The sequence below is a fragment of the Condylura cristata genome, unplaced genomic scaffold (genome assembly GCF_000260355.1).
Source record: "Condylura cristata isolate star-nosed mole 26May11 unplaced genomic scaffold, ConCri1.0 scaffold00027, whole genome shotgun sequence".
Classification (NCBI taxonomy): domain Eukaryota; kingdom Metazoa; phylum Chordata; class Mammalia; order Eulipotyphla; family Talpidae; genus Condylura; species Condylura cristata.
In genome coordinates, this window is record NW_004567128.1 from 2,040,970 (window position 1) to 2,063,415 (window position 22,446).

At 51.1% G+C, this 22,446-nt stretch overlaps 1 protein-coding gene across 4 annotated transcripts in view; it reads right to left on the reverse strand.

Moving 5' to 3' along the window:
- The window catches only part of ARHGAP6 (Rho GTPase activating protein 6), a 357,916-nt gene that overhangs the window by 16,510 nt on the left and 318,960 nt on the right, over positions 1–22,446 (reverse strand). For all 4 annotated transcript variants that reach the window (XM_004689847.2, XM_012730354.1, XM_012730355.1 and 1 more), the window contains exons 5-9: positions 20,564–20,759; positions 16,143–16,198; positions 13,727–13,877; positions 12,592–12,740; positions 8,252–8,431 (exon numbers count right to left, since the gene is read on the reverse strand). In XM_004689847.2, coding sequence (XP_004689904.1) covers positions 8,252–8,431; positions 12,592–12,740; positions 13,727–13,877; positions 16,143–16,198; positions 20,564–20,759 — 732 coding nt within the window. The remainder of the gene's footprint in view (positions 1–8,251; positions 8,432–12,591; positions 12,741–13,726; positions 13,878–16,142; positions 16,199–20,563; positions 20,760–22,446) is intronic.

Consider the following 22,446-nt stretch of genomic DNA (forward strand, 5'->3'; position numbering starts at 1 on the left):
TATAAATTTATCTATAGTTTCTTTTAAAAGACCCGCGATGCCATTCTGGCTTGGAGACACTATTTTCAGATAAGTGAAAGATCGAGTTAGGAAAAGTGGATCCAAATATCGCAGGAAGGACAGATAATATTTTCCTGCCGATCATGTTTGTAATCACGCTCTGGTGCACAGAATTCATTATTTCCACTCATTTATTTATAGCCCATCTTGTTACATGATTTAAAACAAAAATTCCTGTGATAAGACCACATACTTTAAAAGAAGGACTGGTTCAGAAAATTGGGACCAGTGGGGAAATAAGAATTTGAAGCGATGCCTGGAACCAACGCTGAATATTCATGCAAAGGCACCCAGTGCTGTCTGTTCAGTAATTCCTCTCATCTTTGACCATATTTGCACATTTCATTTCCTATTATTTAATAACAATTCCAAACTGCTGGCTCAGTTCAACTGGGTAAGCATTCATCTTCTGCTAATTTAGATACTTCCTGGGAAAACAAAAGTCAAGGGCAGGGCGTGAGAGGAAACAGAGCGTGTACTCAGTGAGAGGGGAGAGGCTGGCGGCCGTTCCCACATGCCTCTGCCTCAAGACTTAGGTCCTTGTCAAAATAATGTCTGACAAAGAGTTGCTAGCCCTGAGGTGCTGTTTGGGCTTGCTGTTGAGAATTAATGTAAACTTGGACACATCAACGCTTTTCCTTAGCATTCTGTTTGTTCCTGCATCTGAAAATCCAGGCACATCCGATCTGGGCCTTCTGCCTTTAGCAAGGTGCCACGGAGAGCGGACAGACTGGAAAATTTCTTACTCGCTACAAAGAAGTTTAGAATACAAAATTATTTGTTAGAAATAGACAGAGTAATTAATCCATCAAATACTTAAAAAGCAAAATAAGAGCAGGCGAAGATGGCCAGGGTCGGCTCTGCGGTCTTCCCCCTGACCAGCAGCCCCAGCCCGCCCTCTCCCCTGCGCACTCGCAAAGAAATAGCCGGTCTTCCCTTCGGCGCGGCACTTCTGGCCGGTGGCAGAGCGGAGGGCTCAATGCTCCACATGTCCCTGCTCCTGCTGCCCCTCACCCCTGAATTTCTAGAGTCAGGTCACTGTCCTGAAGCCCTTCCCATCTGGTTCCCGACACCCCTCGCTCAGGGCCACTGCCTCACTGGCATGCAGGACTTATCCGCCTTGGCCCCTGGAACTGGTCAGTGCCTGCAGCTGCAGAGCTCGTGGGCTAGCCTCCTCTGAAGCTCAGGCAAGATCCTGGCTGAGTTAGCCCGAGGCAGGTCTTGGAGGAGCTTCTGGGACATTTTTGCCTCCATACTGAAAAGAGATACCTGAGAGGAAATACCGCTCTTCATCGCGGCATGCATGGCGACTCCGAGAGAGATGGGCAAGGGCGGCAGTCGCTCACGGCGAGGGCAGAACGGCCCACAGCGCCAGTGAGCTGCCCGAGCTGTGCCCGTCTTCACCTTGTGTCACGTGAGGTAAGAGAGTCCGACGTTTGCAGCCACCTGCACTTGGTTTTTCTCCTCCACGGGGAGGGAACTTTTACCTACACATCCAGAACCCTCGGCCCCGTTACACAGGCGTGCTGCACGCCATCCCGTTGTGCTCTTCCAGGACACGAGCGAGGGGGAGTTTTCCACCAAATGAATGCGCAAGAGATGGCAGATGACTACGAATCGTGACCGAAGACAACCCAGGGTTCTCGGCCGTTGGGGGAGCTTACGTGACCCTTGCCTGCACGCTCCTCTCGCGTCTCAGGAGCACCGGTGTGCTCTGGCTGTTCATTTCTATCTTCGGAAAATAAACTTCCTACAACTGGGGATCACCAGAGATTTTCCAACAAATTCTTGAGCTATGTTCCCATCAGCTGCAATGACAAACTCTGACGATGAGAAGTTATGACTCAATCATCCAACACATCTGTTACATTCTTCTGGGGTTCTCGTATACAACGGAATGGAAACGAAGGAGCTGGGCGGTGGAAAACACATACTCTTTTTCATAAGCAAGCAATTTTGCACATTTACAGGGAAGAAACAAAACCCATCCCCAAAGCCTCCTTCACTTACAACTTATTGTTTCACATCAGTCTCTACTGGGTTTTGCTCAACTATCTAGTCACTTTCGACATTTTCCAAGGGGACCATTTATGGCCGTGTTTATCTGGAGACTCAGCTCCTTCGGTTTCCATGTGTTCCTTCAAAGCATGATGCTATTTCAAAAATCAAAAGAACTTTGGACTCTCCTGCCTCAGAGAAAAAAATGTAAACACTGTACATATGAAGGAATAAAACTGTCATAATTAAAATCCACTCTCTCGGATTAAAAATGAGATCCTGCGTGATTGCCTAGAGTATGACTGCTACGATGTAGTTTGTTCCATAAACCGCAGAGGGAAACGTGGTTTGTGTTTCCTCCATTTCCTAAGTCACCATAACAAAGCACCCGAGGCATCTGGAGCCATCACCGGGCCAGCCCTCCCCTGCTCGCCCTGCCCGCCACTTCGCTCTGGCCCAGCAAGGACGCTCTGGCGTCGAACACTGCCCAGCAAGCACCGGGATTCCTGATGACAGTTTTGTGCACGAATTAGCTCACAGAAAGCAAAAAAACAGCTCCGAGGCAGAAAAAGCAAGAAAAAGCTCCGAGGCAGGCAGGCCCAGCCCCAGTCTTTGGTGAGGCTCTGTGGTGGCGGCGGGCTTAACGTTAGGTGGGAGGGCCTGGGTGCCTTGGGCGGGTCAGAAGGCATATTCGCCTCAAGACAGCTTTCTCGAGGGTCTGATACAGGCCCTGCGGCATTTCTGGCAATTGCACGCTTGAGGAAGCAAATGCTGGAGAGCTGGGCCTCGGGCGGGGCCGGGCGCTGGCCCCAGGCAGGAAGATGAGGAGGAGGGATGAGAGTCTGTTCCCTGGCGACAGGTGAAGGGAAGCGGCGACAGCTCAGACGTAATACACAGTCCCCTCCCTGATGTGTCGCCAGTGGTCCCCGTGCCCTGCCACCACCCCCAGGAAGCGGCGAGCAGGCTCAGGGAACACACACAGGCACGTCAGCACGGCTGGCCTGAACAGCAAGCGTGAGCAGTGTGACTACAAGCCCAGAGAGATGCTCCCGCCTCCCAGCTGGACTCCACAGCCAAGGGGTCACGTTGAAGCAGCTCATCTTTTGTGTGGGGTGGCACCCCCGGGAGAAAGGATTCCCTTCGTTGCTGCCCTGTGTGGGCCTGTGACCTGGGCTTCCTGCTGGTGAAATGGTGGCGAATGTGAACAAGCTGGTGAGGTCCTTACTGGCAAGCCTGACCCAGGCACACAGACAGCTGTTAGTCCAGAAATAAAGGTCATATAAAGAAGGCCAGGGAACAGGTAGAATGGCCTGGTGTGCCGACGGGGGTGCTTCGTGGTCTCATGGCCTAAGCGGCCGCTGCACTTGCAAGAGTGGCTTGGAGAAAATGCAATTTGTGTCGGGAATGAAGAGAACACAGGCAAAGCTTGGCCTCCAGGCTTGGAAGCCTCACGCAGGGCTCTGACCCTTGCTCCAGGCAGTTCTCCGTTGAAATTTCCCACGCGCGTTCTGCAGGCCCCGCTCAGGCGGACTGAAGAGCAGCGGGTGGGAACCAGCACGCATTCCCACGACTCTGCCCTGGGATTTCGTCAGCCTATCACAGGGGCCTCTCTGCTGCCCCTTTCTCCCAGAGGGAAGCCTCATGGGAAGTGGCACAACCTCTGTCAGTTTTCCTCACTTTGCTTTGGAACTCTTACTCCTCCCGAGTTTCTCCTAGAACACTCCCACCCCCCAGCTCGGTCCGGTCGGTCCGTAGTTCCAGAGGCCACAGGCAGGGAGCGAGCATCATGCTTGTGGTTGAAACATGACGCCCTGCTCCGTGGGACACCAGTGCCCCAGTGGATAGCAAAGGTTCCTCTCTCCCATCACCTGCCTTCTTCCATCACCTACCCCTGTCTGTCATCCACTTTTAAAAGTCGTTTGCCCATCACATACACAGCTAATGTTCGGAGGAGCCCGACACAGGGGCACGGCTTCCCTCACCCGCCACCAAGCCCGCGGCCGACACCCTGTTCCTCTCTCTCTCCTGCCACCTCCAGTTTTCCACAGCCATTGCTACCAGAAACGGAAGGCCACGAGTTCCAGGCGAGGGGCTCTGAGGGCGTGGGCAGGGAGCCTGGAGCCAAGGGGCCATGGAAACACCCTGCCCCGTGGCCCTCGGCTGCCGGTGCACTCACTCAGCCACTCACTGAGCTCCCGTTTTCTGCCACGCTTTGGGGCGCTGCCGGTGTCGGTGACAAAAACCAACAAAACGTCCCCGCCTTCGGAACATGTGCATCTTGCTAAGTTTCAGGAAGCACAGCAAATCGACATGGGGAGCAGCAAGGGGGTGAGCACTGTGGAGCGAAGACAGGACGAGCAGGGCAGGAAGGAGGAGCAGAGCGCGCGGGCGCAGGTGCTGGTGTCACGTGGTTGCCACGGTGAGCCTGGAGGGGCCGGAGAGGGAGCACCTCAGCCCCTGAGTGCCCCATGGCAGCATTCTTCTGAGTGCCTCGGACCTGTCCGCTCCCAGCCCACGTGCCTAAAATGGCGCTTCTAGTTCTCAAAGTCACGCTGCCACCCACATCAGGCAAATGCGGGCTCCCGGGAGTTACACCTGAGGCCAAGGTCACACGCGGGGATCCGCGTTCTGGAGGCCCGCTCCAGAGCTCACGGTCTTCCACCCACTTGAGTGTTTCCCAGCGTGTGGTTTTCCAGGATGCGGCAGCTGGAGGAATCCCTCCGAAAATGCAGACTCCTGGGCCCTGCCCCGTGCCGCTCACGCTGATCCTCTGGAGTGTGGCCGCTGGATCTCTTCGCACATCTGCCGAGTGCTCGAGTTCGGGAGCTCCTCTTACAGGCTGCTGCCTGGGTCTCTGCACACATGGTCGCGACAGCTGTCGTCATAACCTGTCCCGAGGCAGGGCGGTGCAGGCCGGCGCCTGAGACGCGGCCACACTGCAGTGGCCTGGGCTGCCCAGGCTCTTTGGCCACGTGTCGGCCGCGGAACAGAGGCGCTCTTGCATACGATGGGAAAACGCCAGATTCCTTTCTGCTCGTTCCCATTAACTCGGATACTGGCCACTTGGGAGCGGCACCCTCACCCTCAGGAAATGAAGGCCATTCTAACACTCAGAACAAACTTGGGTCTCTGCCAGCTCTCTGTGGGTTTCATAGCCTTCCCCTCAGTTCTTCTGTGGAATCACTGCCTCCAGGGTGCATTCTGTCTCCAAGGACAGACTCACAGCCACCTTTTCCAAGGAGTCTTCCTGTGTCATGCCATGGAAGCCGCGCCCCCTTCTGAGCTGGTGAACCCTTCCAAGGCTTGTGGACAGCAGACTGGTTAGCTGCTTTAACCAGCAGGTGGTGACTAGCTTCCTTTTCTTTGTTTGCAATTATTCTACTAATTTGGAACATTTCTTACAACATCTCTCTCTATATGATGGAATCCTCGTGCACTGCACAGAACCAGCCTTGCCAACCAGCCACCAGTTTTGGTCTAAACCAATTCGATGCTGAAATGCGAAATACGCCATGAGAAGGCAGGCACACAGTTACGAGATAAAGGAGCCTCCGTGCATTATGGGAAACGGCCGCAGTCAGTGCGAGGGCCAAGAGCCACGCAGATTTTAGGAATAGTGGGGGGGGGGGGGGTTGGTTATTGCTCATTCTCACCGAGTCCTTTGATGAGTCAAGAAACAAACCTGAGGGGAGCTCACGAAGCTAGTGTGAAGCAAACAGGGCAACAGCGACCACTAGTGGTTCTTTCTTGACTCAAGCTGGGGATCTTGCGTCCCACTTCACTGTCCTCTCGATATGCAGATACATACTTCCCGTCAGCTAAGGAGGTCGAGGATGCTTACAGTCACAGTTAACCTGCTCTGGAAAAGCAGGTTCATTTTTCTATGCCCGGGCCTTTCTGTTGGTAGAAGGAGTAAGGAGTGGAAATGTGGAAATCAGACATCACAGAACCACCCCTGAGTCATTCACGAGCTCGTGAGTTCAACCAGTGTTGCCGGTGTCTCTCCCACGTGCCAGGCACAGGGAGACAGCGTAGCTGGGAAGGTGTGTCCTGTCGTGGCGCTTCCCCCCAGTGGAGACGCAGCACGGGTAAGAGCAGTCAGAGCAGCCCACGTTGGTAGCTGGTGAGTGCTAAGAAGAGACAGGAAGGGAGTGGGGGGGGGCTGTTGGGGGTGGTGGGATGCTCTATTTTAGACAAGGTCACCTGGAAAGGTCTCAAGAGAAGTAAAGAGCACAATGTGGGGGAGGTGGGGGCACAACAGAAGCCCAGAATCAACCTCCACAGAGAACAGCAACCCAAGGTGAGGCTCGGACAATGTCCCCTGGGCAGGAGGCGGGAGGGGTGAAGGCCGCCACTGAAAGGCAGCGCACGTCCTTTCAGGGGCCAGGGAGAGAGTTGTTACCTGAGGGGACAAGAGATGCTTGGAGTTTGTGTTCTCATATGAAGAACCTGCTTAGAATACAGCATTTGGAGACAGGAATTAAGTTAGATTGATGAGAGGTAGTAGTTAGTTTAAAAAAAAAAATCAGAGAGCATGAGATAACACCAAGACTGCTGGGCAAAATGATACGCAGCTTCAGACTTAATGAAGATGTCGGTAAGTTCAGCCATCTGATTCATCTTGATGAGTGCTTGGGTCAATGTGGGCCATGAACACAGAGTTGGCGACCATGGGGCGCTCCGGGGACTGAACCCCCAAAGGGAGGCAGGCGCCCTGTTACCTCAGCGCCCTCTCACTCATGTGACAGAGTCCATGCTCTTCCTCCTGGGCTTCCAGTGGGAATCCACTTGCCAGCCTCCCCGGAAGTCAGTGTGCCTTGTGGGACTTGCTGGACACAAAAGATGCTCTTTCTAGGCTTGCCCCATAAAATCCTAAAGGGTAGCAGAGTTCAGCTGTGAAGGCTTGCAGTTTCTGAAACACCAGCCGGCAGGCTGTCCACAGGCTTTCTGTCTACAGTGATGAACTGCTGAGGCTTGAGACGACGCTTCTTTTTTGCCCAGTTGATAATATTAACATTTGCATAGAATTTTACACTTTGCAGAAAATGCATTCACATAGGAGATTGGGAACCAGCTTGGAGAACGGGTCTTATTTACATTTTTGTCATTTCACAGAAGCTGAAAATGTGTTTATCGAGTACTGAATGCCTTGGTTAGAATCACACAGGTAAGACATAGAAGGCCAACATTCTAAACCAAATTTACCAGAAATGACTGCTGTGAGACCAGCATGGAAACAAATCAAAGGCAAGGTAGCTGACAAGTGCAGACAAAATGTTCAGGGGACTCAGAGTTGGGACCTATAGCACACTTGGTTGAACAAGTCGTGAAAGCTCTCCTGGAAGCAGTACGATTTCTGGAGAGTGTCTGCAAGATGACGAGAGAAAGAAGACACACGGAGAAAGTTCCTGTAAATTCTGACGTGCAATATGAGAGGTGAGCAGAAATGCAAGGGCATTGGTACTTGTTCTGACGTCTCAAGGGACGTTGGAGCAAGCAGTGCAGCTTTCTGAAGGAAAACAGGAACTGGTAATTCAATACAAATCAAAGGAATATTTATTGAGTGCCTGCCAGATGGAGGGCATTCCAAAAGTGTGCAGAGGATAGAGAAGAGATAAGGGCACGAGGACAACAAGGACCATGCTTTAGAGGCATTTATAACCCACGAAGGGAAACAGTCCTATTGCTAGCAATACAATGTTGAGGAGTACCAACATCAATAAACAATAACAATAACAATAACGGGGCCCCAGGGACAGAGACGTGAGTGGGAAAAGGACGTAAGAAGGGCGTGCAGAAGATGCATGAGCTTTGAGGTAAACATCAGGAGTGACCTCAGAGGAGGTGTCAGCACTGAGGATGGCTATGATTTCATGAGCCACACATTACGTCCCAAAAGAAAGGTTCTGTCAGTATTTTTCAGGGACACTGCTCTATTAATAATTAAATGACTCTGAGACATGGCTGCTGTTTAGGAGAGAACAAGATGAAACTGATAATTTGGCGATTTTGTCTACACATATATCGTGAACTCACAGTGACACCATAGTTAGGAACATTTCTACTCGTTGGCTTCCACTGAATTAGGTCAACGAGCAGCTGTGAGTGTGTGTGAGTCTCCTCAGCCCACCAAGAGGCAATGAAGTGCTGGTTTACCCGCCTCCCGGCACGGCACGCAGGAAGGGCCACCTACCATGAACAGCGCTTCGTAATTCTCAATCATCTTCTGCACCACGGCGATGATCGCCGTGCTCTCCTCCGCCCGGGCGGAGCTCTGCACGGAGAATTCTTTGTCCGATGACTTCTGCTTGTGCAGCAGGTTGGGTCCAAAGATGGTGGCCAGGTTCAGAGATGTCATTTTGTTCCCGGTGACCTGCAGAAGAGAACACAAGAATGGCTGTCATTTTTGCTTTTCCAAATGTTGGGTGGTTCCATAACCAGTGGGAATGCTTCCTGCTCCCTTTTGTTTTCTGCAAGGATCATATCATCTCTTCAAGAGCACATGAAAAGTCTGGTCATTTCCCTTTGCGTCCATATCCTGCACTGAAGGGCATGGCGCGCCTGTCATCCCAACAGCAAACTGAGGAGACTTTGTCCACTCTGAGCTGTTTGTGGTGAAGGTGGCACGATCTGAACTTTCTATCCCAGAGGCTCTTAAACAAATTGACATCTAGCCATCCACACAGCCATCCATGCACCTCTTCTTCCATCATCCAGTCACCCATCACTTCATCATCGTCTACCAGCTAGACATTTCTCATGGATTATAATTATCTGAAAATGTTTCCACAGATGCCTACAATTCAGTCTTTATCTCCAAGGGTTCACATTCTGGGGGAAAATAAACCTCAATTACAAGTAGTGAGAACAGAGCATGAAGTCATCAATGCTGGAGGCCCTCAGGGACACCCTAAAGAAGTGACATTATTTGCACAAAACCTTGCACGAAGGAAAAGAGTTTGCTAGGCTGCAAAGCAGAGCGGTGAGGCCAGGGGCAATGTCACAGCGGCGAGAACACCTCTGCAAGACCGAAACATGTAAAATACAAGCTGTCCTGGGAAACTCATTGGCCACGGGTTCTCCAGGAAAGTCGGCAAGGGCCGGGTGGGAGGCCCGCCATGTGTCCGCTGGGGTTGCCTCCAGTGGAGAACCACTGGCATATGGCGGTTTTTGTTTCTTTTGCCAATATTGCAAATCTAGAAATGTCTGGGAAATACCGGGCGCGGTTGTTGGGCGCGGCTTCTTTACTGGGAGGCATGGCCTAGCCTCTGACCGGAGCCTGGGCCCACGGCACAGCTTTCAAGAGTTTTGATCGGCAGCGGAGGCATGGAGCCCCCTGAGCCCCACCCGTGTCCTGGGGAACCCAGCAGGGGCAGGGGTGCATTCTACTTAGAAGGCGAGGCAGTTTTCAGGTTTGTGGCCAAGTGAAATGATTCCGCTCGGTGGTAAACAGTGGGGATTATGAAGACGGTGCCATTGGTATCTGACTTCGCCTATTATTTTTCTTCTGTTTTATTTCATCGATACGAAACTTGACAAGTTTTCATTTCTCTTTCTGGAAATGCTGGTCTCAGGATAAAATCCAAACTCCTCCCTCTAGCGCATGCAGGTGTTGAGGGCGCTTCCCTGTGTCCTTTCGAAGCCCTGTCAGGGTTTGCTCATCTTCAGAACATTAACGAATAGGTTTTGTTTTCTTTCAGAGGAATGTTAAGTACAAGGACGGTCCAGAACTCTGTTTCCGCTCTGTCTGTCTCCTGTTGCTATTCTGGGAAGGGAATCCAATCCAATCCCCAGTCCAGTTGCCCAGAGCCCCCCGCGGCAGGCCACGCTGCTGCACTGTGCTGAGGCTTTTCCGCTTTGTTTTTGAGCCCTGAATGGAGACTTGCTCACAGACAGCTCCTGCCCTTGCTCCTGCTTCAGCGCAGAGCTCTGTCCAGGTAACAGAACATATGCACGGGCCGGGTTGTGACCGAGTTGTCAGCCAGCCAGTGTCAGGCAGAGTTTGGTCTCGGCCAAATAAGCAGCTAGATGATTTCTGAGCAGCTGAGCCTGGCCGCTGCTGGAGAGGGGCTTCCTTCCGGCAGGCCCCATCCATTCCTCCTCACTCTGCTTACAAGGCAGCTGCAGTCCTTGTTTTGCAGATGAGGGCAGCAAAGCCTGGGTGAGGCAGGTCCTGGAAGCCAAGGGGGCCAGCGGGTGGTCCTCAATCCCCTGCCCCCGCACTGTGGACCTTTGCTTGGCCCACCCCTCCTCACTTGCGGAAACAGGAAAAGTAGCTTTAAAGCTGAGGGGGCACCACAAGGAGGAGAGCGCCAGGGTCCCAGAGCCCACCTCCCCTGCCTAGACGCAGCCCTCCGCCAAGGTCAGGGTCACAGCTCTGGGGGCCGGCCACCACTTCTTTTTTGCCTCACAGTCTCTCTGAAGAACTGGAGGTCAACTATGGCTCTCTCACCCCAAAAGTGCATATTCCCACCACATTTCCATGCAATGTCAGAGGGTTCTTGAACAACCTGTAAAACTACCGCTCAAGAGGTTCCAATTATATTCCTGCAATATTCTTTCTAAAAGAAATGAAATCTTTCTTACATTTGCAAACTTCTCTTTTCCCCTAAGGAGCAAAGCAAATAGCCAACGAAACAAAATGGAACAAAACAAAACAAGCATGGGACAGCAAAACACCACAATTTGATAAAATACCAGTTTTCCCCAAGAAAAGTGCTGATTGACTAGTCAACAACTTTTCTCAAATCCTTCCTTTAGACGTCTTTGGTTAATGATGCACTAAATTTTAAGCACCTAGTAGGAAGGAAATGATTACATTCATTTTATGGAGGAAGAAGTCTAGCTCCCCCTCCCCCAACGCTGACACCGCTACCTAGGGGCTGGGAACACTGCCAAGCTCGCCTGACACACAGGACTCGCCCACAACCGAGAACTACTTGGTCCCAAATGCCAGCTGTGTATGGCCGAGGCACCCCAAGCGAGACGCCCCTCCTCCCAGGAGAGGTCTTTTCTCCTTTCTCTTCTATATTTTTCCTCTCACTAAGTCAAACTAGTTTAGGCTTGAGGCGCAGCTGGGACTGACATGACTACCCATGTTGTCTTAATCACCTTGAAGGTCCTTTTCTTTGTCACAAGGAAACCTCACAGAAGCAACTACCGTACCTGGGGACACAGGCAGGGCGGTCTTTACCCAGGGATCAGGCATATGGCTGAACAGCTTCTGTTACCCTGATGGATGGAGGCTGTACCAGGTGGGTCACAGGACCGCACAACAGTTACGAGAATTCTAGTTTATCCATCAAGGCGCTTTGTCTGCCAAAACCGAACGTCAGAGCCATAGGATGAAGCCAGAAGCCAGCAGCCTTTTCACTAATCATAAATACTAGAGGGAGGACTGGCTAACCCAGGGAGTTCTAGTGCCATGCTGATAGGAAGGATGAGGATAAGAAATGCAGAACTGATATCTGGATTAAAGTTAAAAAAATTACATGTGGCTGTGACTTTGGGGAAAGAATTCTGACAAGTGAACCAGAATTCACAGTAAAACTGAGTTCCGTTTAATGATCGACAAGAAAGGTTTCTGTGGTCAAGGAAATCTGGAGAGCCTCTGGTCCCTTCTTAGGGATTTCCAATGCATGCTAGCCTGTGAGGGGTCTGAGATCTGGGGAGCCCAAGGTCAAGTAGCCTGACCGCACAAGGTCCAAGAGTGAAACAGGCGTCCTGTTAGGGTGATGTGAGTTGGCTTGCTAAAAGGTGGCATCAACTCGAGCCCAGCATCTCCACTGCCCGAGCGGCATGGAGAAGCACCGCGAAGCACACGCGCCACCAGGACACGGCGCTGGGAGGGCGCCCTGGGGCCTGAGTGGGGAGCAAGAGTGGCAAGAGTCCCAACAGCATCCCGGGCACTGAGCAGAAGCTGTCCCCAGCAGCTGACACCACGTGCCATTGGGATGCGTGGCAATGCTCACTAGGTCAGACCTTCTAGTTCCTTCCATGCCAGGTTAGGTAGCAGGACTTCACTGTGCTGAACCTGCCTATATTGGGGGGAAGGGGCGGATGGAAGGAGAGAGAGCGCCTTTCAAAAGGAAGCTACTAAATCTCTAACTACTGGGCAGGTGGGAGCTTTTGGGACAAGCTGAGCCGGTAAGATGCAGCAGCCAGAGGAGTGACAGGGGCGGCAGTGTCCGCCCACCTCCACCACGCTGCCGTTTTGTGGCGGGAAGCACCTCCGCGGCTCCTCACATGCACGGAAATTTGCAGCCTTGGGCACAGCAAGGTCCCGGAAAGTGGCAGCCTCATTTGAAAGCGCCCTTGAAACATCCCAGGACAGAACGGCCTCTGCCTCTTGCGAGCTCTCCCTCCAGGGCCACCCGCCTCCGTCAATTCTCCTCCCACACGCACAAGTGGACACGGGACGTGCCATTTCCTCCAGGTGAAGTGTTTGACCAGATGAGCTGTTGGCCCTTTTAAAACAGGAAGGAGGACGCAAGAGAGGCGAGAGGCGGGGTGGACAGCAGCCAGGGGGCGTACCTCGTGCCCGTCCTTGCTGACGTCGTCCTCGGCGTGCCTGGCCACGATGGAGAGGAACTGGAGGAGGCGGTGGAGGGTATCGCAGTTGCAGGGAGGTAGCAAGTAGATGAGGAGTTGCAATGTGCCCAGCTGCTCCTCTGGCTCCAGCACTAAGCAAGGCAAGAGGGGCTCGCAGTTAGTAACAGGGGCGCTTGCCTGGCGGAGAGCCCCTCCCAGCTGTCCTCAGAAGGGGGTCCTCAAGGCAGGTCAACACCTGTTCCTCACGCACCCTCCGGGGCCCTAGCTGCTGGGCTGGCGACCAAGGCAAAGGCGGAGTTGGGCGGGAGCTGCGCAGGCCTGGGAACAGCGCCCTCCAGAGGAGCCGGGCCCAGCCCAGGGCAGACAGGCTCCGCCTTCCCGACGCTCTGCTTCAAGGCCTGCAACCTTTCGTTCTTGGGAAACATTTGCTAACAACAACTGAATTCGGGACCGCTCTACATTTTCAGTTCATGACAGACTTGAGGCTTTTTTCTTGCGCAATGAACACACACCGGATAGACCTGAATCGAGACCCGCACACGGCTGCGTCTTCTGCTTCCACGCTCCTATTGCCTTCCTGGCTCCTACTGCCGTCCTGGCACTGGCAGGAAGCCTGTTGGAGGCTGGCGCAGCTCTGGCTTGCTCACCCCACGCCCACCTGCCCTCTTTTCTCCCCCTCCTCAGGAGCTGCATCTATAGCTCCGGGCCAGCCCTGCCTCCGGTGATGGGATCTGCCCCCCGCCCTGTGGCCCGCCCTCCTTTCTCACTCGGGGTGCCCATGGCCGTTGCTTTCCTTGTCCTAGAAATTCAAACTCAGATTTAGGCACCAACTCACTGAGAACCCTCCAAATTACTCGAAAGCCTCCATTTACAGCACTCTCTGCTAGGGGCGCTTGAAATCTTCCCAACTTCCTCTTGGTTACTTCATTCATTTTATTGCAACCTTCTTGCTAACTCTCCCCAGAATAAATCTCAACCGAGTCTCCAAATCAGCCCACTCATTAGCACCCAAGGAATAAGGCCCAGAAAGTCGTGGGGAAACACTGGCGCCAGGGTCTGTGGAGGCAGGGGCCCCAGGAGGCCCAGGGCTGGGTGTGCTGGAGGGCGCAGTACGCACAGAGAGTGTTGATGAAGGCCGTGTACAGCTCCCTGGTGAGAAGGGGGTCCGGCATGTCCCTCAGGAACTCCTTCAGCAAGGCAGCCACGTCATGAACGCTGTGCTCTTCCTCCAGAGAGACATCAACCCCACGATCAAATTCCTCACGTAACTGGAAAAAATAAAGGTTCACTGGGTATGCTCGCAACTACCCGCAGGGACCGCCCCCACGCTCGTGAGAAGCTGTGCAGACCAGGAGGACAAGCCCACACACGTGGGGGAGCCACACGAGTGCTGACCTCAGCCCCGAGTGTCTGTGAACGTGTGCGTGTTTGCGTAGATGTGTGCTTCAGTACAGCCTCTGCGGGTCTCCTGTGAGAGATGCAGGCAGAGGGCTGGTTAATGACCTCCAGGAGGCTGGAGGAGGAACAGAGGGGCTAGGTCAGCTATACCTGCCGAGGGAGCAATGATCTATTACACAGCAGTCTGCGTGGCAGCGATCCTACCACCTTGGGAATTTGACATTTTCCAGAAATACTCAACAAGAAAGCAAAGAGGCTTTCCTGCAAACAATGCAATTTAAAGCCCTGGTAAGCCATTTATGACTTTGGCTTAAAAGATGACAATGACTAAAAGCCTTAGTAACAATTCCCAGAATTCCCTGCCTCCATCATCATAGTAGAGCACTTGGCGTAGAGCACTTAGAGCCACAGGAAATCACAACAGCAAAAAGAGGGGCGTCCTAACTCTGCACCCTACTTTCATTGCTGGCAGCCCAACTGCTCTTATGTGTTGTTCTCTGCTGTAGGCGCAATTAGGTGTGTTTACGATTCTACACTACGCAAAGAACTTCTAGAAGACTCCATTTCGCGGATCATTCATCCCTTTATTCCAAAGACACTTTCTGAGTCCCAGGCCTTAATCCAGGTCCTCCAAGATGGTGGGGAATAAAGAGGCACAGACCTCGCCCACCCCAGCTCTCAGGCTGACAGTGACTACTTCTTAATTTGGTGACCATTGTTTTGAAGACCAAGCAGGGCTGCTATGACTGGATAGAACAGTGAACTGGAACTTATTTCATACTAGAAATTCAGTAGTCATCAGTTGCATTTTCATTGTATAATCAAATAAATCTCCATGCAAAGGTTTCCCTCTTGCTGGATGCGGATGAAACTGACACATCACGGCTGGCACATACCGCCTCTACCTGAGAAGAGCCATGAGACCCTGGACGGCTCACTGACTCGGCAGCTCATGGTTTCCCTCTACACCACTCCTACTGGGAAGCCCCCAGAACACCGTGTTGCTTTTCGGAGGCCCTGCACATGTGGGAGAACGGACTGTGCAAAGAGCTTGCTCTAGAGGATGTGCTCTTGTGTGTGTCACTGGGTGTGTGATTTTGAATGAAGTTTCTGAATCACTCTATGCCTTGCAAGAAGTGAGCAAAAGGGGGCCTCACATTGGTGGGCAGCTTCGGTGGGGTAATACGGAAAATAGCCTGCACTCCCACACAGGTGAGAGGTCTAAGAACTATTACCACACTATCTTCCTTCCCACAAGTCCTTCTGTGAAGAGTTAGATGTTGTTCAGTAGTCTCTGGTGTGACTATTAAACATTAAAATCAAGCAAACAAACAGAAAATAGACCTCTCTTGAAAGCGCATGTTATCTGAACTGAAAGGCTATATGAGCAGATATTTATTTCAGTCACTGGAGCAACTGTCATTCATCGAACTAACAACTATTTCCATTTGGTTTCATTTTTGGAGTTGAGTTCCTTCCTCTTTTCTGTTTGAACCAAGAGGGAAAATAACATTTTGGTTTTCTCCTAGCCAATAAATGAATTCTTTTCTCAAAGGATGGTTTGTGGTCGACAAAGTCACTGCTCCCACAGGCACCTGGCCGGGTCAAGCACCTCTTCCTGAAGGTCTCCTGTCAAACTTCTGTTGAAAATGTTGCCGGGTCTGACAGAAACTAGGGGAGACAGTCTACAGGAAAAATAAATTGGGGGGGGCAATACTTCCATGGAAACTTCCTAAGAGCTTATTTGTTTTGGGGAAGCAAAGCTATCCATCAGCGTCTTACACGCAGAGCCTGGTAACGGCTTAATTCACCTGGCGCTTGCGTGTCGCTGCTATGCAGCTGTGTCCAGCGCACCCGCGTGCTCTCTCCGAACCTCCTGCTCTTACAGTTTCAAGAGGAGGTTTTAAATTACCGTGTATGGCTGTAAATGACATGGAGATAGAAACCCAGGCACTCTGCTTCCAAATGTTTGATCCTAACTGCAGCACAACTCTCAGGTTCTGAGTTGTTCCTTTTACTTTCGGGATTCAATTATACTGTCATTCGTTGAAGGGCACAGAAAAGATACTCGGAAAGGAATCTGGATAAGCTTGACCTCTACTGAATGTCCAATCCAATCTTCACTTTCCACTTACTTGTCTCACTCTCTTTTTTGAGCTTCCAACTCGGAATATTCCCACCGTTTGGAGGCCTGCAAATAAGCAAACAAAGTCAAAGTCCTGTTTCAGAGCTTGAAACCCTGCGGGAAATCAGATACAAGCAGAACAGATGCCACCAGCACCCCACAGCATGCAGGGTAATAACAAGTTGACCTCGAATAAAAATGACCACCTTTTTATAAAAAAGAAAAGTTCGCTATGTGAGAGTATGGACTGTTCCACCTACTGCATATGAGCAAAGTAAAGTTTTCTTCATTACTCAGAATGATTACTCAAAGGAGAATGCTACGTGAATTTTCAGTTCTTCATCTATTTTTGAAACAGGTATTTCTCTGATCACAGTTACAATTTGTGCTTATTAAAGGACAAGTAAAATGCAGAAAAGTAATGTTTTGAAAAAGACTTAATATTTTATTTTAAAAGTACATTGTAAGAAACGACCACTCTTGGGCCCTCCCCGGTGGCGCAGCAGGTTAAAGCGCAGCACTGAGAAGCTCAAGCTGCTTCCGCATGAGTTCGATCCCCGCCTGCCCCGGAGGGGACCACAGGGCGCGGCAGACCTCTCCTGACCCGCCCACTGCTCCCCTCAGCAGTGGACTTCATCGATCTGCCTGTTCTGCTCCCCGCTCTGTCCCTGGTGAAGCCTCTCACCCTCCGCATCTCTGGCCTGTGCCCCAGTTCTGTATGAATAAATAAATCTTGAAAAAGAAAGAAACGACCACTCTTAATGTCTTGGTTTCTTTCTTTCCAGCCTGAGCTCATACTGCACATGCATACCCACAGGCAGATGAGAGAATTGTATTGCTTGCCATAAGCATTTTTCTGCCAGTAAACATTCCTTCCTCATAAATGTCATTTAAAGGGGGTTCAACATAGTCTATTGTGTGAATGTGCCATGATTCAACTCACCGTCCCCCCAAAATCAGAGGCGCCCCACCACACACGCGCTTGCTCTGCCATTCTAAGCGGCCTCGTAGTGAAACACCCTCACAAGGTCTTGGGTAACATCCCTGATTTTCTTAGGGCTGTGTCCTAGAGGCGCAGAGATGGGCTCCACGAATAAAAGGGAGCTCGCCAACCCAGAATGTCGACCCCAAATGTCTGTCATGCCAGGTGGAGAAACCCAGCTCTAATACATTAGGTCTCTAGCCAGCCCCATCAGTGCACACGTTAGCCGTTTCAACATGTCACTTCATGTCCTTAACATTCCGCCCCTTTCGGCTGGCAAGCTGTGACAGGCCCGTGTGCCTCTCTGCACCTCGGGCTGCATGCTTCCTCCTTTCTGTTTATGTTTCTTGTAATTAATTTGCTGAAGAAATAGCACTGATTCCCGGCTGTCGATTTCCCACAGTCTGGTTTTGGACACGCTTTGGGGGCATTTATGTCCACCCCTTTATTTCCTGTAAAGAAGTGGCGAGAGCCAATGCTTTCTGGGAGGGACACTGATGGGGGGGGGTAGGGCGGGAAATGTCAAAGCGCTGTGATGTCTGCACTTCCCTCAGGATCTGATGCGCCCTTTCCTGTGCAAGCATCGACCGTCAGTGATGGTGGGCACTACGCTTAGCCTACAGCAGCACTCCGGTTTCTCCTCACTCAGCTGACCAGTTAGGGAAGACCACACTGGAGCTGCTAAAGGCCATTCTGAAGCCGCATGGCATAGGCGGTCCCTGTAAGGCTGGTGACAGGATGTGCAAGCTCCTGGCGCCACGGACACCCTGCTCCCAGCTGGGCCTGAATGTAGACATCCTTGTCAGGCTTCCGTGGTAAGCGGGATTTGGCTGGGGGCAGTGTGGGGCAAAACCTTATTTTATCTGTTTATTTTCCTCTTGCCACTGATGAGTATAATATACAATCAAGTTGGAAAGAATTCGAGTCTCTATCACATTGTTTCTTTCCATGCAGAAACAAAGTAATCATCTGCATTTGTTTGTCATGTTTTCTATCTTTTGGTAGAGCTCTGCAGTTTTCAATCATTGCGGTTTCTTCTTCTTACAGGTATTCTAGGCAGATTATAGTTTTGATATTTAAAATGAATGACTTATTTTATTGTTAAGGACATAAAAAAAGCCAGTAGATATCTTTTTGAATATTTACTTTATGGTCTTGCCAGGTTATCTATTAAGTATAAAACTTTTATAGTTGGTTTCCTGGGACTTTTTCGTTAGAAGAGATAACATCCATCGAGATCTGACTTAACAGTTCTGCATCTTACAAGTTCTGTGCTGAATTTCCAGAATAACTAGAGAGAATCATGGCGGCAGCTTAGCCGTGGCTGACGTCACAAGCATTGGTGCTTTGCCCTTGGTTGGGATTTTGCTTTGCAGCTATTTTCAGAAGACTTTTGGACCCTCTTTCTTGCTGCTGTCAATTTGTCTACCTCACAACTGTGTCCAACCCTTAGCCAAATGAAGTGTTGCTACCTCTCTGGGAGCTTGGAAACAGGATAACCAACTGATCTGGGATCAAGTGCAGGAATATACTTATTCACTTGCAAAATGAGCCAACACTAGGTACGGACCTCAGGAGCTGTGCAGCGACTCAGTTAACTGATGCACAGAAAACACCCAGATTCCACAGGGTAGCCACTGCTCTGCAGAGAGAAATAGGGCCTGACTGAACAAATGTGTCTTCTTCTGTGCAAAATCATTTGCAATACAATAGCTGGTCTTAGGCATTTTAATGTTGGCAGCATTTGTCTGCTTATTCTCTGTGGTTTCTGAAGAGTTGAGATTTCCACAGAAGTGAGGTACCACACAGAAGCACCTTCTGCACAGGTGGGACTGTGCATTGGGCAGAATTCCTCCAGGCTGTGAAGAAACGCCCCAATTGCTGTGACATTATTTCCGCCACTATAGTACTTTTCCACTTAGTACAAGTGACAGTGATTAAAAAAATAACCAGTTTGGCCCTCCGTGGTGGCGCAGCGGGTTAAAGCACTGCACTAAGAAGCTTAAGCCACTTCCGCATGAGTTCGATCCCCGCCTGCCCCGGAGGAGATCCACATGGCGTGGCAGACCTCTCCTGACCCGCCCGCTGCTCCCCTCAGCAGTGAACCTCGTCGATCTCTCTGCTCTGTTCTCCACTCTGTCCCTGGTGAATCCTCTCACCCTCTGCATCTCTATACCCCAGTTCTGTATGAATAAATAAATAAACCTTTCAAAAAAACAGTTAATGATCGATCGCTATAATTCCCATGTCTCTCCATTGATCTTAAGCTATTTAATGTTTGTGTAATAACTTACACTTAGGTACATCAAATGACACCTCTCAGACAGCCAATGCTGTTCACCCATATAAGCCTTCCAGAATTTTCCTCAAAAGAATCAGTGTGGGGATTCAGGAAACGACTTCAGACAGTCACTGATAAAAACCAGGTGTCTGTCAAGAAAGGAGAGCTCTGACCAGGAGACGTATCAGTGCTGTGTCCTGCCCTGTCATCAGCAAGCCCGCCTTTCTCTTCATCAGAAGTTGAGATGGACATTGGGCCTGCGGGCCGCCTGACTCTCAGGCTTCCGGGACCTCAAGTAATGAGGGCAGGCATAATAAGTGGGAGGCCCCACCCTAAGGTCAGCTTAAATTCCAGAAACATAATGGAATTTGACTTTCTGGTGATTGTCTCTTCCTTTCGGTTGTAGTGTGTGTTTCTGGGAAATTGAAGAATTTTGTTTCTTTTTCCTTCATGACAAGGAGCACATTATTTTTATAATAAAGAAGCAATCAACAAACTTTTCTCATGCCCATAAAATGCGTGCTAACACTACAGCCACAGATTATGGAAATGGCAACTGGATGTCTAAAAAGAGATCTCAGTTTCAGAGAATTATTATGTCTTTTAGGAAACTACACAACATAGTTAAGTCAACATATGGATTGTAATGGAGTCACCCAAAGGGCTGAGAGGGAAGTTGCAATGGATACCTTTCCACACAAATGCAAGCAGCGAGATCAAAACCTGCTGTCCAAAGCAAGGCATTTCCTATCCACACAAGGAAAGCCTTTCAAACCTTTTCTGCTTTCTTAAAGAGCTGGACCCTTGCTTTGGGAAGCCTGGTGGGCGAGCGTTGTGTGTAGATAAGGAAATGGCTTAGCTCTGTCTGATGGTGGGGACAGTCCCAGCCTGCCAGAACTTACCTTCTCTGAGTCTCTTGCCCTCGGAGCGTCTCTCCTGAGTACGCGCGGGGGCTGAGCAGCGTGAATGCCATCAAGTCTACCCCCATCTTGTGTAGCCCAGTGGCCCTCTTACACAAGTATTCACATCTGTGAAGTTTCTTCAGAAGGGAATTTCAGCCCAGAGCCTGCTCAGGTGGTCAAGTGAACACGGACTTGCATCGGGAGCTCAGACGGGGGTGCTGAGGAGAGGGCGGGCTGAGCCGGGGTGGCGGGGCCGGGGTGCTTACCGTGCTTTTCTAGATGCTGGCAGCAGCTGTCCACCAGCCTGGGGACCTGTCTGTAGATGGGGTTCAGACTGAGTTTCTTATCTCTGGCCTTTTCTTTTTTATTTTGCGCCTCAGCAGGCAGGGAGAGCTGCAAAGCTTCTAGCAGCCGAGACTGATTGTCATCGAGATCGGTGATGGAATCCACTGACATGGCACCCTGCGAAGCACACATGGACAAGAATGACGAGTGAGACGGAGCAAGGCCAGCGGCTGCTCCCCGCGGTCACCCCGCACACGGCACGGAAATAACCCTGCTTGGTTTACGCTGTTCATCGATCAAAAGGACGAAACAGACCACCTTTGGAAAGAATCAGAGCGCCCCACAGTACCAGGGAAGAAAGCAGCAGTCACTTTCAACAACAGACATTTTCCAAATGGGAGGCAAGAGACGGTAAGCATATCATTAGCATATGTGGCCTGACGACTCCATTTCAAGAACATGACAAAAATTGCATACATAGTCAATGAGGTCACATGAGAGAAACCTGGTAAATAGAAAATAAAAAGCCCTTGTGACTCGAAGAAGTATATATACTTTTTCATTTCAATGCCTTTTTTGGTGTGTGTTTTTTTCCCTATATATACATTTGCACTATTCTTCACTTTGTACCTTTTTCCCAGTTCAGTTCTAAGAACACTGAAAGACGGGAGGATTCCATGCAGCGGTGTCCGTCTGGTCCTCCTACAAGTGGCACCAGAGACTTCCTTAGGGAAGTGGTCCCAGGAGACACCCTTCGGGGTCGGGATCAGAGCTGGCAGGAAGGTGGCCTTGAAAGGAGCACCCCAGGGCTGTGACCGCTGTGGCTCAAGTGTCCGGGGGCCGCTGGGGGAAACGCAGATGCGGCACCTCCGGACTACCCCTGCTCAGGTGTGCGGGAGCAAGGCCATGAATACCCGGCGTCCCAGCGTCATTAATAAGGGCAGCTTCTGGCAGAGGCAGGGAGGTGACACCAGGGCTGAAACCCTTGCTGCCTCTCATCTTTGGGGGTGTCTCTGGCCACCAAGGCAAGCCCTCAGCCGAGATGGGGGTGGTGGCGAGCTTGGGGTGGTGAAGGCTGACGGGAAGGAGCGGGGAGGATGACGCTGTGCGCACCCAGCAGGGTCTGGGCAGAGGAGAGGGCACTTGGGAAGGGCACTGCCTGGGCCCTGGCTACCCAGGACGCTAAAACTTAACATTTTGGAGCTGTTGCCGTATGGCTTAACTTGAGCAGTCTCAGAGACAGCGACCGGACGGGAAGGACAGCTCTCTCATGCGCACTCGAGTGTTCCATCAAGGTGTCTGTCGTCTGTTCATTTTGAGACATAGCTAAAGCCTCAAGAACACCAGCAGATCAGGCCCCCATGGCGTGGAGCAGTCCTGAGTGCTCAAGGCAGACTGGGAAGTGTGGGCTGTAGGCGTGTGTGGGGTTTAGCCATGGCAGGAGACAACTGTGGAGGTGCAAAGATTTGGGGCCTCAAGGGAAAGGAGGACCGATGCTCTCCAGCAACCTGGGAAGTTTTAGAGCTGCCTAACCACAGAGTACCCCATCATCAACACAGTTGGCCTGAAAGCGCAGCTGTCCTGGCTTGAAATGTTAAATTTAAAATGCCAGAAAACAGCACAGTGCCCAATGCACTCGCGTAATAAATGGCATCGCGTTACTTTAGCAGCAAGTGGAAGGAATATGGATCTACATCTGTACGTGTGCAATAAGCGGTCACAGAGGAGGGAACAAGGAAGAAATGTCCTTGTTAATGGAAACCAGCAGCAAACGCTCTTGGGAGGTGAAGAGATGAACAAAAATACAAGGCTTGCCCTGAGGCTCATGCAGGAGCAATGGTGATGGTGGAGAATGTTCAGGATA